This window comes from Salmo salar, chromosome ssa01, assembly GCF_905237065.1.
Source record: "Salmo salar chromosome ssa01, Ssal_v3.1, whole genome shotgun sequence".
Taxonomy (NCBI): Eukaryota; Metazoa; Chordata; class Actinopteri; order Salmoniformes; family Salmonidae; genus Salmo; species Salmo salar.
The window spans coordinates 11,429,465-11,442,940 of record NC_059442.1 but is presented as its reverse complement, the minus strand read 5'-3'; the positions used below and the strand labels follow the sequence as shown (position 1 = coordinate 11,442,940).

The 13,476-nt window shown below is 43.7% G+C and overlaps 1 protein-coding gene across 6 annotated transcripts in view; it reads right to left on the bottom strand.

Moving 5' to 3' along the window:
* The window catches only part of LOC106612640 (ribosomal protein S6 kinase 2 alpha), an 88,055-nt gene that overhangs the window by 14,100 nt on the left and 60,479 nt on the right, over positions 1-13,476 (bottom strand). For all 6 annotated transcript variants that reach the window (XM_014214040.2, XM_014214199.2, XM_014214259.2 and 3 more), the window contains 9 exons: positions 11,526-11,607; positions 10,489-10,569; positions 10,169-10,248; positions 9,902-10,008; positions 9,032-9,069; positions 5,795-5,937; positions 3,223-3,293; positions 1,175-1,263; positions 98-162 (listed from right to left, as the gene is read on the bottom strand). In XM_014214040.2, the coding sequence (XP_014069515.1) occupies positions 98-162; positions 1,175-1,263; positions 3,223-3,293; positions 5,795-5,937; positions 9,032-9,069; positions 9,902-10,008; positions 10,169-10,248; positions 10,489-10,569; positions 11,526-11,607 (756 nt within the window). The remainder of the gene's footprint in view (positions 1-97; positions 163-1,174; positions 1,264-3,222; positions 3,294-5,794; positions 5,938-9,031; positions 9,070-9,901; positions 10,009-10,168; positions 10,249-10,488; positions 10,570-11,525; positions 11,608-13,476) is intronic.

Genomic DNA, 13,476 nt, shown 5'->3' with positions numbered 1-13,476 from the left:
ATTTAAGAATGCTAATTGGATAATGAGATTGATAATGAGTCCTGATTGGACTACACTATGAGTGTACGATGAGTGCTAGAGGGGAGGCCCCACTCACGTTCCAGTCGATGGTGGAGAAAAAAGTGTGGCGTTTGATCTCCTCTGCACCATCCGCCCCAGAACCTGTCCACACAATCACACTATTAGTATGGATGACTGTATACAATATCACCAGCTCTATGCTTAAAGCGGCAATCAGCAGTTGAAGCAATGCATTCTTCCCGCCACCCTGGCAAATTCATAAACAGATCTATGGATGCATGGTGTGACCATTCACAATATCAACATTATAGTTTTATATTCAGTTCTGATTGGGTACGACAGTTGAACTAAGCTCATGAGGCATTTATAAGTTATATTCTTCAAGAATCAATAGTTACATGGACCAACTTAAAGTTAATCATTTGTTTGACATCTTAAAATGATTGTGCCCCAGGTTATATGAAAAACCACATTGATATGGTCTATAACCAACACAGTTACAACACCAGAGCTAGTGTTATGTCTTGTAAAATCCCAAGAGTAAACAGTACAGCGAGGAGCACGTTTTTCTATACAGGCACTTGTCTATGGAATAGCCTCCCCTTGGAGATCAAGCAAAGAAAAAGTTAAAATAGCTTTAAAAAGCAGGAAAAATGTTTTCATTTGGACAAGTGTGTCTAAGAGAAACCAGTCCACTGCCCCTTGTGCCCCCTACTGCTGGTCAGGTGTATTATCTGAAGGATCAGTAGGATGTGCAATTAGATTGTTTTAATGTGAAATGAATACGGTTGATTTTTAAGGTTATGCATTGAATAGTTCCACTTTTTATGTTGTCAATATAAATGAATGTATTTATGGTTGTTTGTATTTTGTCTTGCCTTTTAATCATATGCGTTTGGAAACAAGCATTTTAAATGAATACTTTGAAGTGATATCCTCTGGGTCCACATTGTACATTTTGTTGTTTATGTCTGTTACCCAAAATAAATGTAACTCAATACATATCCTTAATTTATAAGTAAAAAAAAATGAATGTAGCAACTGCAGATTGCTCCTTTAATATCAAATCGGTCTTATTATACCACAGTAATTACTCTCCTAGTGGAGTAACCACTGTAATTACCTTGTCACTGGCTGGTGGGTTAGTACTCACCCATTCTGTTGATGGGGTTCCTCTTGAACAGAGCTCGGAGGAGACTCTGGGCCTCTGTACTCAGGAATTGGGGCATTCCCAATCTGGCCCTGCAGGGGAAGACATTGTTAAATCCAGAAGTTTTATAAAATAGCAGCCTGGTTAACGCTGCTGAACGTTCACCACGGTTTCCTTGAACGCAGCATTCAGGCTGGTTTAGTCGGGCTAAATAAATAGTACTGCTCTGGTAATAATTACAGACACCCTAGCCAGTGATTGTTGGCCCAGTGTGGTTCAGCAATGGGACCCTATTCCCTATATAGTGTTGAATTATATAAACTCACTCAGCAAAAAAAGAAACATCCTCTCACTGTCAACTGCATTTATTTTCAGCAAACTTAACGTGTAAATATTTGTATGAACATAAGATTCAACAACAGACAAACTGAACAAGTTCCACATTTATGTGACTAACATAAATGGAAAAATGTGTCCCTGAACAATGAGGGGGGGGGTCAAAATCAAAAGTAACAGTCAGTATCTGGTGTGGCCACCATTAAGTACTGCAGTGCATCTCCTCCTCATGGACTGCATCAGATTTGCCAGTTCTTACTGTGAGATGTTACCCCACTCTTCCACCAAGGCACCTGTAAGTTTCTGGACATTTCTGAGGGGAATGGCCCTAGCCCTCACCCTCTGATCCAACAGGTCCCAGACGTGCTCAATGGGATTGAGATCCAGGCTCTTCGCTGGCAATGCCAGAACACTGACATTCCTGTCTCGCAGGAAATCACGCACAGAATGAGCAGTATGGCTGGTGGCATTGTCATTCTGGAGGGTCATGTCAGGATGAGCCTGCAGGAGGGTACCACATGAGGGAGGAGGATGTCTTCCCTGTAACGCACAGTGTTGAGATTGCCTGTAATGACAACAAGCTCAGTCCGATAACACGGACACACCGCCCCAGACCATGACGGACCCTCCACCTCCAAATCAATCACACTCCAGAGTACAGGCCTCGGCGTAACGCTCATTCCTTTGACGATAAATGTGAATCCGACCATCACCCCTGGTGAGACAAAACCGTGACTGGTCAGTGAAAAGCACTTTTTGCCAGTCTTGTCTGGTCCAGCGATGGTGGGTTTGTGCCCATAGGCGACATTGCTGCCGGTGATGTCTAGTGAGGACCTGCCTTACAACAGGCCTACAAGCCCTCAGTCCAGCCTCTCTCAGCCTATTGTGGACAGTCTGAGCACTGATGGAGGGATTGTGTGTTATGTGTCGGGGGGCTAGGGTCAGTCTGTTACATCTGGAGTATTTCTCGTCTTATCCAGTGTCCTGTGTGAATTTAAATATGCTCTCTCCAATTCTCTCTTTCTTTCTCTCGGAGGACCTGAGCCCTAGGACCATGCCTCAGGACTACCTGGCATGATGACTCCTTGCTGTCCCCAGTCCACCTGGCCGTGCTGCTGCTCCAGTTTCAACTGTTCTGCCTGCGGCTATCGAACGCTGACCTGTTCACCGGACGTGCTTGTTGCACCCTCGACAACTACTATGATTATTATTATTTGACCATGCTGGTCATTTATGAACATTTTAACATTTTGACCATGTTCTGTTATAATATCCACCCGGCACAGCCAGAAGAGGACTGGCCACCCCTCATAGCCTGGTTCCTCTCTAGGTTTCTTCCTAGGTTTTGGCCTTTCTAGGGAGTTTTTCCTAGGGAGTTTTTCCTAGCCACCGTGCTTCTACACCTGTTTTTCAGAGTCAGTAGAAAGGCCTCTATAGTGTCCTAAGTTTTCATAACTGTGACCTTAATTGCCTACTGTCTGTAAGCTGTTAGTGTCTTAACGACTATTCCACAGGTGCATGTTCATTAATTGTTTATGGTTCATTGAACAAGCATGAGAAACAGTGTTTAAACCCTTTACAATGAAGATCTGTGAAGTTAGTTGGATTTTTACAAATCATCTTTGAAAGACAGGGTCCTGAAAAAGGGACGTTTCTTTTTTTGCTGAGTTTATATGGCTTATCAAAAGACCTATTCTGTGACGGCATCTACTTACTTGAGGATGAGGTTCATGGTCTCTTTGCGGTCCTTCCCTTGGAACGGTAGCGAGCCGGTCAGCATCTCAAACTGTCAAACAAATACAACCACCACCCTTTAAAAAAAAACACCTTTCACATTCAATTCTAGAGCTCTGACGCAAACACACATCTCACGTCTGTTTTTTACATTTTTTATTTCACCTTTATTTAACCAGGTAGGCTAGTTGAGAACAAGTTCTCATTTGCAACTGCGACCTGGCCAAGATAAAGCATAGCAATTCGACACATACAACAGAGTTACACATGGAATAAACAAAACATATACAGTAGAACAAAAGAAAACAAAAAGTCTATATACAGTGAGTGCAAATGAGGTAAGTTAAGGCAATAAATAGGCCATGGTGGCGAAGTAATTACAATATAGCAATTAAACACTGGAATGGTAGATGTGCAGAAGATGAATGTGCAAGTAGAGATACTGGGGTGCAAAGGAGCAAGATAAATAAATACAGTATGGGGATGAGGAAGGTAGATAGATGGGCTGTTTACTGATGGGCTATGTACAGGTGCAGTGATCTGTGAGCTGCTCTGACAGCTAGTGCTTAAAGCTAGTGAGTGAGATATGAGTCTCCAGCTTCAGAGATTTTTGCAGTTCGTTCAAGTCATTGGCAGCAGAGAACTGGAAGGAAAGACGACCAAAGGAGGAATTAGCTTTGGCGGTGACCAGTGAGATATACCTGCTGGAGCGCGTGCTACGAGTGGGTGCTGCTGTGGTGACCAGTGAGCTGAGATAAGGCAGGGCTTTACCTAGCAGAGACTTGTAGATAACCTGTAGCCAGTGGGTTTGGCGACGAGTATGAAGCGAGGGCCAACCAACCAACGAGAGCGTACAGGTCGCAATGGTGGGTAGTGTATGGGGCTTTGGTGACAAAACGGATGGCACTGTGATAGACTGCATCCAGTTTGTTGAGTAGAGTGTTGGAGGCTATTTTATAGATGACATCACCGAAGTCGAGGATCGGTAGGATGGTCAGTTTTACGAGGGTATGTTTGGCAGCATGAGTGAAGGATGCTTTGTTGCGATTTAGGAAGCTGATTCTAGATTTAACTTTGGATTGGAGATGCTTATTTTGAGTCTGGAAGGAGAGTTTACAGTCTAACCAGACACCCAGGTATTTGTAGTTGTCCACGTATTCTAAGTCAGAACCGTCCAGAGTAGTGATGCTGGACGGGCGAGCAGGTGCCGGCAGTGATCGATTGAATAGCACGCATTTAGTTTTACTTGTATTTAAGAGCGGTTGGAGGCCATGGAAGGAGAGTTGTATGGCATTGAAGCTCGTCTGGAGGTTAGTTAACACAGTGTCCAAAGAGGGGCCAGAAGTATACAGAATGGTGTCATCTGCGTAGAGGTGGATCAGAGACTCACCAGCAGGAAGAGCAACATCATTGATGTATACAGAGAAGAGAGTTGGCCCAAGAATTGAACCCTGTGGCACACCCATAGAGACTGCCAGAGGTCCGGACAACAGGCCCTCCGATTTGACACACTGAACTCTATCAGAGAAGTAGTTGGTAAACCAGGCAAGGCAATCAATTGAGAAACCAAGGCTGTCGAGTCTGCCAATAAGAATGTGGTGATTGACAGAGTCGAAAGCCTTGGCCAGGTCGATGAATACGGCTGCACAGTAATGTCTCTTATCGATGGCGGTTATGATGTCGTTTAGGACCTTAAGCGTGGCTGAGGTGCACCCATGACCAGCTTTGAAACCAGATTGCATAGCGGAGAAGGTACGGTGGGATTCGAAATGGTCGGTAATCTGTTTGTTAACTTGGCTTTCGAAGACTTTAGAAAGGCAGAGTAGGATAGATATAAGTCTGTAGCAGTTTGGGTCTAGAGTGTCACCCCCTTTGAAGAGGGGGATGACCGTGGCAGCTTTCCAATCTTTGGGAATCTCAGACGATAGGAAAGAGAGGTTGAACAGGCTAGCAATAGGGGTTGCAACAATTTCGGCAGATAATTTTAGAAAGAGGGTCCAGATTGTCTAGCCCGGCTGATTTGTATGGGTCCAGATTTTGCAGCTCTTTCAGAACATCAGCTATCTGGATTTGGGTGAAGGAGAAATGGTGGGGGCTTTGGCGGGTTGCTGTGGAGGGTGCCGGGCAGTTGACCGGGGTAGGGGTAGCCAGGTGGAAAGCATGGCCAGCTGTAGAGAAATGCTTATTGAAATTCTCAATTATAGTGGATTTATCGGCAGTAACAGTGTTTCCTAGCCTCAGAGCAGTGGGCAGCTGGGAGGAGGTGCTCTTATTCTCCATGGACTTTACAGTGTCCCCGAACGTTTTGGAGTTAGTACTACAGGATGCAAATTTCTGTTTGAAAAAGCTAGCCTTAGCTTTTCTAACTGTTTGATTGTTTGTATTGTGAAGGTTATGTTCATTAGGCACTAAACGGAAGAAAACAGACTGCAACAGGGAGAAACTACCTAAATGTGTCCAATAATTAACGTTTATTTTCATTTTCAATTGCAAAGCGTTTTACCAAGTTGTGCACTAATGAATATGACCCAAACGACAGATGAAATGACTCACCATCAGTACCCCAAACGACCACCAGTCGGCGCTCTGTATGTGGCCCTGCCTGTTCACCACCTCTGGCGCCATGTATTCCACCGTACCACAGAAGGAGTACGCCTTCTTCTCTTGGTCAACAGCCTCTTTACATAAGCCAAAATCTGGGGAGAAGACAGCACAAGTCAGTTACTATCCAATTACCTGTACTACCATGAACACACATCATGAATACACATCATGAATACACACGACAGACAGAGGAAGAAAGGACATTAACACTATGCTTTATGGAAATGGACAGGAGTTTGACTGTAATAACTAGTCTATAGACTACAATTAGGGCCCAGGCCAGGTCTGCAATGGTACCCTATTCCCTGTGGTGGGTAATTCTAGAGGGCCCTGGTCAAAAGGAGTGCACTATATTTTAGGGAAGAGGATGCCATTTCAGACAAAGCCCTAGAAGCTCTCTCCTAGCCAGGTCACATGATCAGGGAAAACTATCCGTACCACTTCCTGATGCCATGACGACTCTTCAGGTATTCTAAGGCCTTATCATTCAAATGCTCCATGTGAAGGTAATACACCACACTGGGATAATTAAGGTCACCTGTGGCGTTTGTGTGTGTGTGCCAACAAGGTAAACAGACGATAGAGGAGAGAGTGATTACAGGGTAGATAAGATGCAGGAGAAACATTCATTTCAGGGTCATGCTCTACATCAGCTGTTGTTTTTCGGTTACTGTACCACCAACTGAATTTTGTTTTGGCCGGAGTACCCCTGAAGTACCCCCTCATGTGCATTTTACCTGTAGGCCTATGGTCTCATGAGTCTTCCCAAGAACACGTACCCCCAGGGTCCTAGCACCCTCTGTGGATAGGCCTAGTACCCTCTGTGGACAGGCCACGTACCCCCAGGGTCCTACTACCCTCTATGGACAGGCCACGTACCCCCAGGGTCCTACTACCCTCTGTGGACAGGCCAAGTACCCCCAGGAACAGACAAGAGTGGTGCCGACTCACTGACTAATGGGGAGGCCAAGTGGAACGAGAGAATAGGCAGAGGGACGTGTGTGTGTGGGGGGTGGGTTAGTGTGTGTGTGTGGGGGGGGGTAATGTCATATATACAGTTGCAAGAAAAAGTATGTGAACCACTTGGAATTACCTGGATTTCTGCATAGTTTGGTCACCAAATTTGATTCATCTAAGTCATCTAAGTCACAACAATAGGCAAACTTAGTGTGCTTAAACTAATAACAGAAATGATTGTATTTTTCTTGTCTATATTGAAGCCATCATTTAAACATTCACAGTGTAGGTTGGAAAAAGTATGTCAACCCCTAGGCTAATGACTCCAAAAGCTAATTAGAGTCAGTAGTCAGCTAACCTGGAGTCCAATCAATGAGACGAGATTGGAGATGTTGGTTAGAGCTGCCCTGCACTATAAAAAAAAATAATAAAAAATAAAAATAAAAATAAAAATCACAAAATTTGAGTTTGCTATTCACAAGAAGCATTGCCTGATGTGAACCATGTTTTGAACAAAAGACATATCAGAAGATCTAACATTAAGAATTGTGGACTTGCATAAAGCTGGAAAGGGTTACCAAAGTATCTCTAAAAGCCTTGATGTCCATCAGTCCACGGTAAGACAAATTGTCTATAAATGGAGAAAGTTCAGCACTGTTGCTACTCTCCCTAGGAGTGACCGTCCTGCAAAGATGACTGCAAGAGCACAGCGCAGAATGCTCACAGAGGTTAAGAATCCTAGAGTGTCAGCTAAAGACTTACAGAAATTTCTGGAACGTGCTAACATCTCGACGAGTCTACAATACGCAAAATCCGAAACAAGAATGGTGCTCATGGGAGAACATCGTGGAAGAAGCCACTGCTATCCAAAAAAAACAACATTGCTGCATGTCTGAAGTTTGCAAAAGTGCACCTGGATGTTCCACAGCGGTACTGGCAAAATATTCTGTGGACAGATGAAACTACAGTTGAGTTGTTTGGAAGGAACACAACACTATGTGTGGAGAAGAAAAGGCACAGCACAACCTCATCCCAACTGTAAAGTATAGTGGAGGGAGCATCATGGTTTGGGGCTGCTTTGCTGCCTTAGGGCCTGGACAGCTTGCCATTGTCGACGGAAGAATGAATTCCCAAGTTTATCAAGACATTTTGCAGGAGAATGTTAGGCTGTCTGCCAATTGAAGCTCAACGGAAGTTGGGTGAGGCAACAGGACAACAACCCAAAACACAGAAGTAAATTAACAGAATCGCTTCAACAGAAGAAAATACACCTTCTGGAATGGCCCAGTCAGTCCTCACCTCAACCGATTGAGATGCTGTGGCATGACCTCAAGAGAGCAGTTCACACCAGACATGCCAAGAATATTGCTGAACTGAAACAGTTTTGTAAAGAGGAATGGTCCAAAATTCCTCCTGACCGTTGTGTAGGTCTGATCTGCAACTACAGAAAACATTTGGTTGAGGTTATTGCTGCCAAAGGAGGGTCAACCAGTTATTAAATCCAAGGGTTCACATACTTTTTTCATCCTGCACTGTGACTGTTTACACGGTGAGTTCAATAAAGACATGAAAACGTATAATTGTTTGTGTGTTATTAGTTTAAGCAGACTGTGTTTGTCTATTGTTGTGACCTAGATGAAGATCAGATCAAATTTTATGACCAATTTATGCAGAAATCCAGGTATTTCCAAAGGGTTCACATGCTTTTTCTTGCCACTGTATAGACTTCTGTGTAAGCACTTTGACATCAGCGAATGTAAAAAAGGCTTTATAAAATACATGTAATTGATTGATTCCTTATTGAGGTCACTTGTTAAATCAACTTCAAATCAGTGTAGATGAAGTGGAGTACAGGTTAAACAATAATTTAGACCTTGAGCCAACAGACATGGAATGTGTATGTGTGCCATTCAGAGGGTTAATTGGCAAGACAAAATATTTAAGTATTTTAGTTTGTGTGAAGAACTGCGTTCACGCTTAACAGTTTCCCGTGTATATCAAGAATGGTCCACCACCCAAATACAATCTAGACAACCGTGGGAAGCATTGGAGTCAACATGGGCCAGCATCCCTGTGGAACGCTTTCGACGCCTTGTAGTCCATGCCCCAACGAATTGAGGCTGTTCTGAGGGAAAAGGGGGATGGGACTCAATATTAGGAAGGTGTTCTTCATGTTTGGTATACTCAGTGTATATTGGAGGGAGGGGGGGGGTAGTGTGTGTGTCCTACCTGTGAGTTTGATATGGCCCTCTTCATCCAGTAGAATGCTACAACAGAATAGAGAGTTAGTGTCAGTTGTGTCACAACCACAGACTGGTCTCCGCGGTGTTGTGTCACAACCACAGACTGGTCTCCGCGGTGTTGTGTCACAACCACAGACTGGTCTCCGCATTGTGTCACAACCGGATTGCAAATGACTTAGCATTATCAAAAACAAGTCTGTAGACTCCATTTTTATTTTATATAGTAGCCCTCGTCCTCCCTCTTTCCTTCACAGAAATGTAAATGTAATAGCAAAAGCGCAGCCCAAATCAAGTTGCCCCCCTCAGTTAATTCACAGTATCAGAAATGTATATGCCACACACATAATATATATATATTTTTTAATAATAACATTTATGTAATCGGTCTGTGCACTCAGGCAAGGCTTTCTCATTCTCTAGTATCCATATGTCATGTTAAGATTCCAGTACTCAAGACCAGACATGATGATTGTTGATAACATCAATGACCCCCATCAAAAATGAGAGGACAATCAATTATACTGCAGTGAAATTTGGCAGTTTCTAAAAATGTAGATTAAGGGGCCTTGAATAATGTATATACACATAGAAGAGATAGCTAACATAGAAGCACATTGCATCTCAAGGTTCCTGTCATTTTAGAAGAAAAGGCATCAGTTGGTAGAGCATGGCGATTTCAACACCAGGATTGTGGGTTCAATTCTCACTGGGGCTACTGATGTGTAAAATATATGCACACATGACTAAGTTGCTTTGGATAAAAGTGTCTGCTAAATAGCATATATTATTATTGTAGGAAGGTGATGCTACACTAGGCTAGCGAGGACTAGCTGCCCTCCGCTGAGGCTCCACCTACTTCTCAGGTTTGAGGTCTCTGTAGATGATGCCCAGGCTATGCAGGTGGTCCAGGCCCAGAGCCAGCTCTGCTAGGTAGAACTTCACATCCTCCTCTGTGAACATCACCTGGATACCACACACAAAATAGAAAGCAGAGAGGTTATTAAAACCATGACACATAAGATGTCACAAAGATACATTTTTTGGAACATAGGTCCTTGAGGTCCACCTCTTTAGACAGTCTGGTGAAGAGATCTCCTCCTCTCAGAAAACATTAAGAACACACCTCTTTAGACAGTCTGGTGAAGAGATCTCCACCTCTCAGAAAGTCCAGGATCAGGTAGAGCTTTCCCTCTGTCTGAAATGCTAGAGACACACACACACTTAATGGGCTAGCACAAGTGTATATCCAGTGCAAAATAATTTGCATAAAAATGTCTGGCAAAGCTAGAGCACCCAAAACTGTTCCCATTCATCGTATAAACATGGAGGGCACTGCCCACGATGACCACAGGGAAGGTTATCGCTAAGTGACACGGTGTTGTCACCACCAGCCCTGTGGTTCTTTACCATGTTGTCTGAACAAAGGTCTGGTTGTGAACTCACCGTAGTGGAGTTTGACCACGAAGGGGTGGTTGACGTCTGCCAGGATGTCTCTCTCCATCTTGGTCCTCACCCGGTCTCTCACTGTGGGGTGGGGAAAGGATCGCACCATTTCAGAGCTGTCAGAAAGTTAGCGCAAAACAATGCTACCACATTAGCTTGGTAACAGATGGGTTTGGAAAAGGGAGTCCGTGACTAAGACATAACTTAAACAAAATGCTAAACTATCAGTGTCACCAAAATTATTTCAATCTCACTCAATGGATACAGTATTTGAGAATTCAGTCAAAAGCAAAAACGCCAAATAACCAATCCTTTAAATATTTTGATAATACAAATAATATTTTTTTTGTTGTTGAAAAATGAAAATGTGAACGGACTTTCTTGTTGAACGATTAGACAGATTTTCAGCACACAATGGCAGTGAGTTGTAATCTGTGAGACAATCTGTTCCCATTGAGAATTACACTGTCAAGGTGTTTTACATCTAGTGTAGACCACAGCAGTAGACCACAGCACCTGTTGACAGGGTGGGGAGCGACTGAGACCGACTGCTAGCTAGCGGTGTGGTCTTCTACACATACAGGAAGACGAGATACACACTAACTGAAAAAGAAAAAAAAAAAAAACGCCAATTTCTTCTTACTATCAGAACCTTGAGACAAGTTCAAAACACTGGGGTCAAAATTGTAAAGCAAACTGGCACGTAGAGTACGGAGCGAACGCAAAGACATGTCAACAAATGAAATGAAGGGAAACCAAGCCTTTACTATGATGATGTGGTTATGAAAGCGTGAGCTCCGTTGGATGGATTCAGAGACACTTATGTTTGCTCCACAAGTGGGCTGTTTTTGTTTACCACCCCAAAAACATCACAACATGTTTACCACCCAAAAACATCACATGTTTACCACCCAAAAACATCACAACATGTTTACCACCCAAAAACTTCACAACATGTTTACCACCCCATGAAAGTGTAGCTACAGTATCGTTTCCCATGATAGTATATGTCTCTATTCCACTGTGTGTGTGTGTACCTTTGAGGGTGGCTTTTCTCAGGACCTTCATAGCATACAGCTCGTTGTCGTCGGGAGGTGTCACCTTCCGCACCAAGAACACCTGCAGGCAACGCAAGACAACATACAACTCTCAATCCTAGAAAAATTAACTACTAGATAGAACAACGGACATTCCCATCCAATTCAATGCTGTGATGGACGGACTGGCAGTGATATTAAATATATATATATATATATATATATTTCTATGCTCAATACAAACCTATGGAAGCGACAAGGGGGATGGTCATTGGAACTACTACATGTGATGTTCTCTGGCATTCTTCCTGGCCTGTATAATAATAATAATAATAATAATAAAGCTATAAATACTGTATTTGTAACCAATACCTCACCACCTTAATTATGTAGTCAGACCTAGTCAGTGTAAATAATGAAAGTCCTATCTTACTGCGAAACAGCCTGGCCTGAGACCCAGAGCAATGAACTCAACCAGAGGACAAAAACCCCTGCTATTTTAGATCTTGTCATCTGAAGTGTGAGAGAAATTAAATGGAATGAATACGAATGAACATTAAAATGGGTTTGTTTAGATGTGTACTTGTTGTAAATTGGACTAATTACACATGAACATTGAACGGATTTGTCTAGAATGTGTTCTAAGTGCTCTAAATAAAGGTAGACCACCTCCTGTGCTACATCAGTAGAGCAAGCAGAGGTGGGTGAAGCAGTGAGCTGGAAGATAGGCAGTGTGTGTAAGCCAGGTATGAGATATCATCAGCATCAGGTCCAAGGGCTTGTCAGAACAATGCATTCTCAAGCCATACATATGGAAATGGACATTTCCATTTGCAGGGTTTTGCCTTTGTATTACCGAGGCTCTCTTGTTATCCCCACATGCTTCAAGATGGCCACCATTGCATTCTTGGGTACAGGAACAAAGGTAACTGAACTGAACTAAATGACTATCGCCCCGTAGCACTCACTTCTGTCATCATGAAGTGCTTTGAGATACTAGTCAAGGATCATATCACTTCCACCTTACCTGCCACCCACTTCAATTTGCTTACCACCCCAATAGGTCCACAGACTATGCAATCACCATCGCACTGCACACTGCCATCTGGACAAGAGGAATACCTATGTAAGAATGCTGTTCATTGACTACAGCTCAGCATTCAACACCATAGTAGCCTCCAAGCTCATCACTAAGCTCGAGGCCCTGGGTCTGAACCTCTTCCTGTGCAATTGGGTTCTGGACTTCCTGATGGGCCACCCCCAGGTGGTGAGGGTAGGAAACAACATCTACACTCCGCTGATCCTCAACACTGTGGCCCCACAAGGGTACGTGCTCAGCCCCTTCTTTTACTCCCTGTTCACCCATGACTGCGTGGCCATGCATGCCTCCAACTCAATCATCAAGTTTGCAGACGACATAACAGTGGTGGTTTGATCACCAACAACAAGACAGCCTACTGGGAGGTGAGGGCACTCGGAGTGTGGTGTCAGGAAAATAACCTCTCACTCAACGTCAACAGAACAAAGGAGATGATCGTGGACTTCAGGAAACAGCAGAGGGGGCACCCCCCCATCCACGGGACAGTAGTGGAGAAGGTGGAACATTTTAAGTTCCTGGGCATACACATCACGGACAAACTGAAATGGTCCACCCACAGACAGTGTGGTGAAGAAGGCACAACAGCGCATCTTCAATCTCAGGAGGCTCCTGAAATTTGGCTTGTCACCTAAAACTTTTACAGATGCACAATCGAGAGCATCCTGTCGGGCTGTATCACCACCTGGTACGGAAACTGCACCGCCTTGGGAGTGATTGGACGCTGCTAATGCAGGGGTTTTCAAACCGCTCCTCAGACTTTTCACAATTGTGTTGTAGCCCTGAACAGCTCGCCTGGTTCACCTAGTCAAGGGCTTGATGATTAGTTGAATCAAACTAATCTGTGGAATAGTT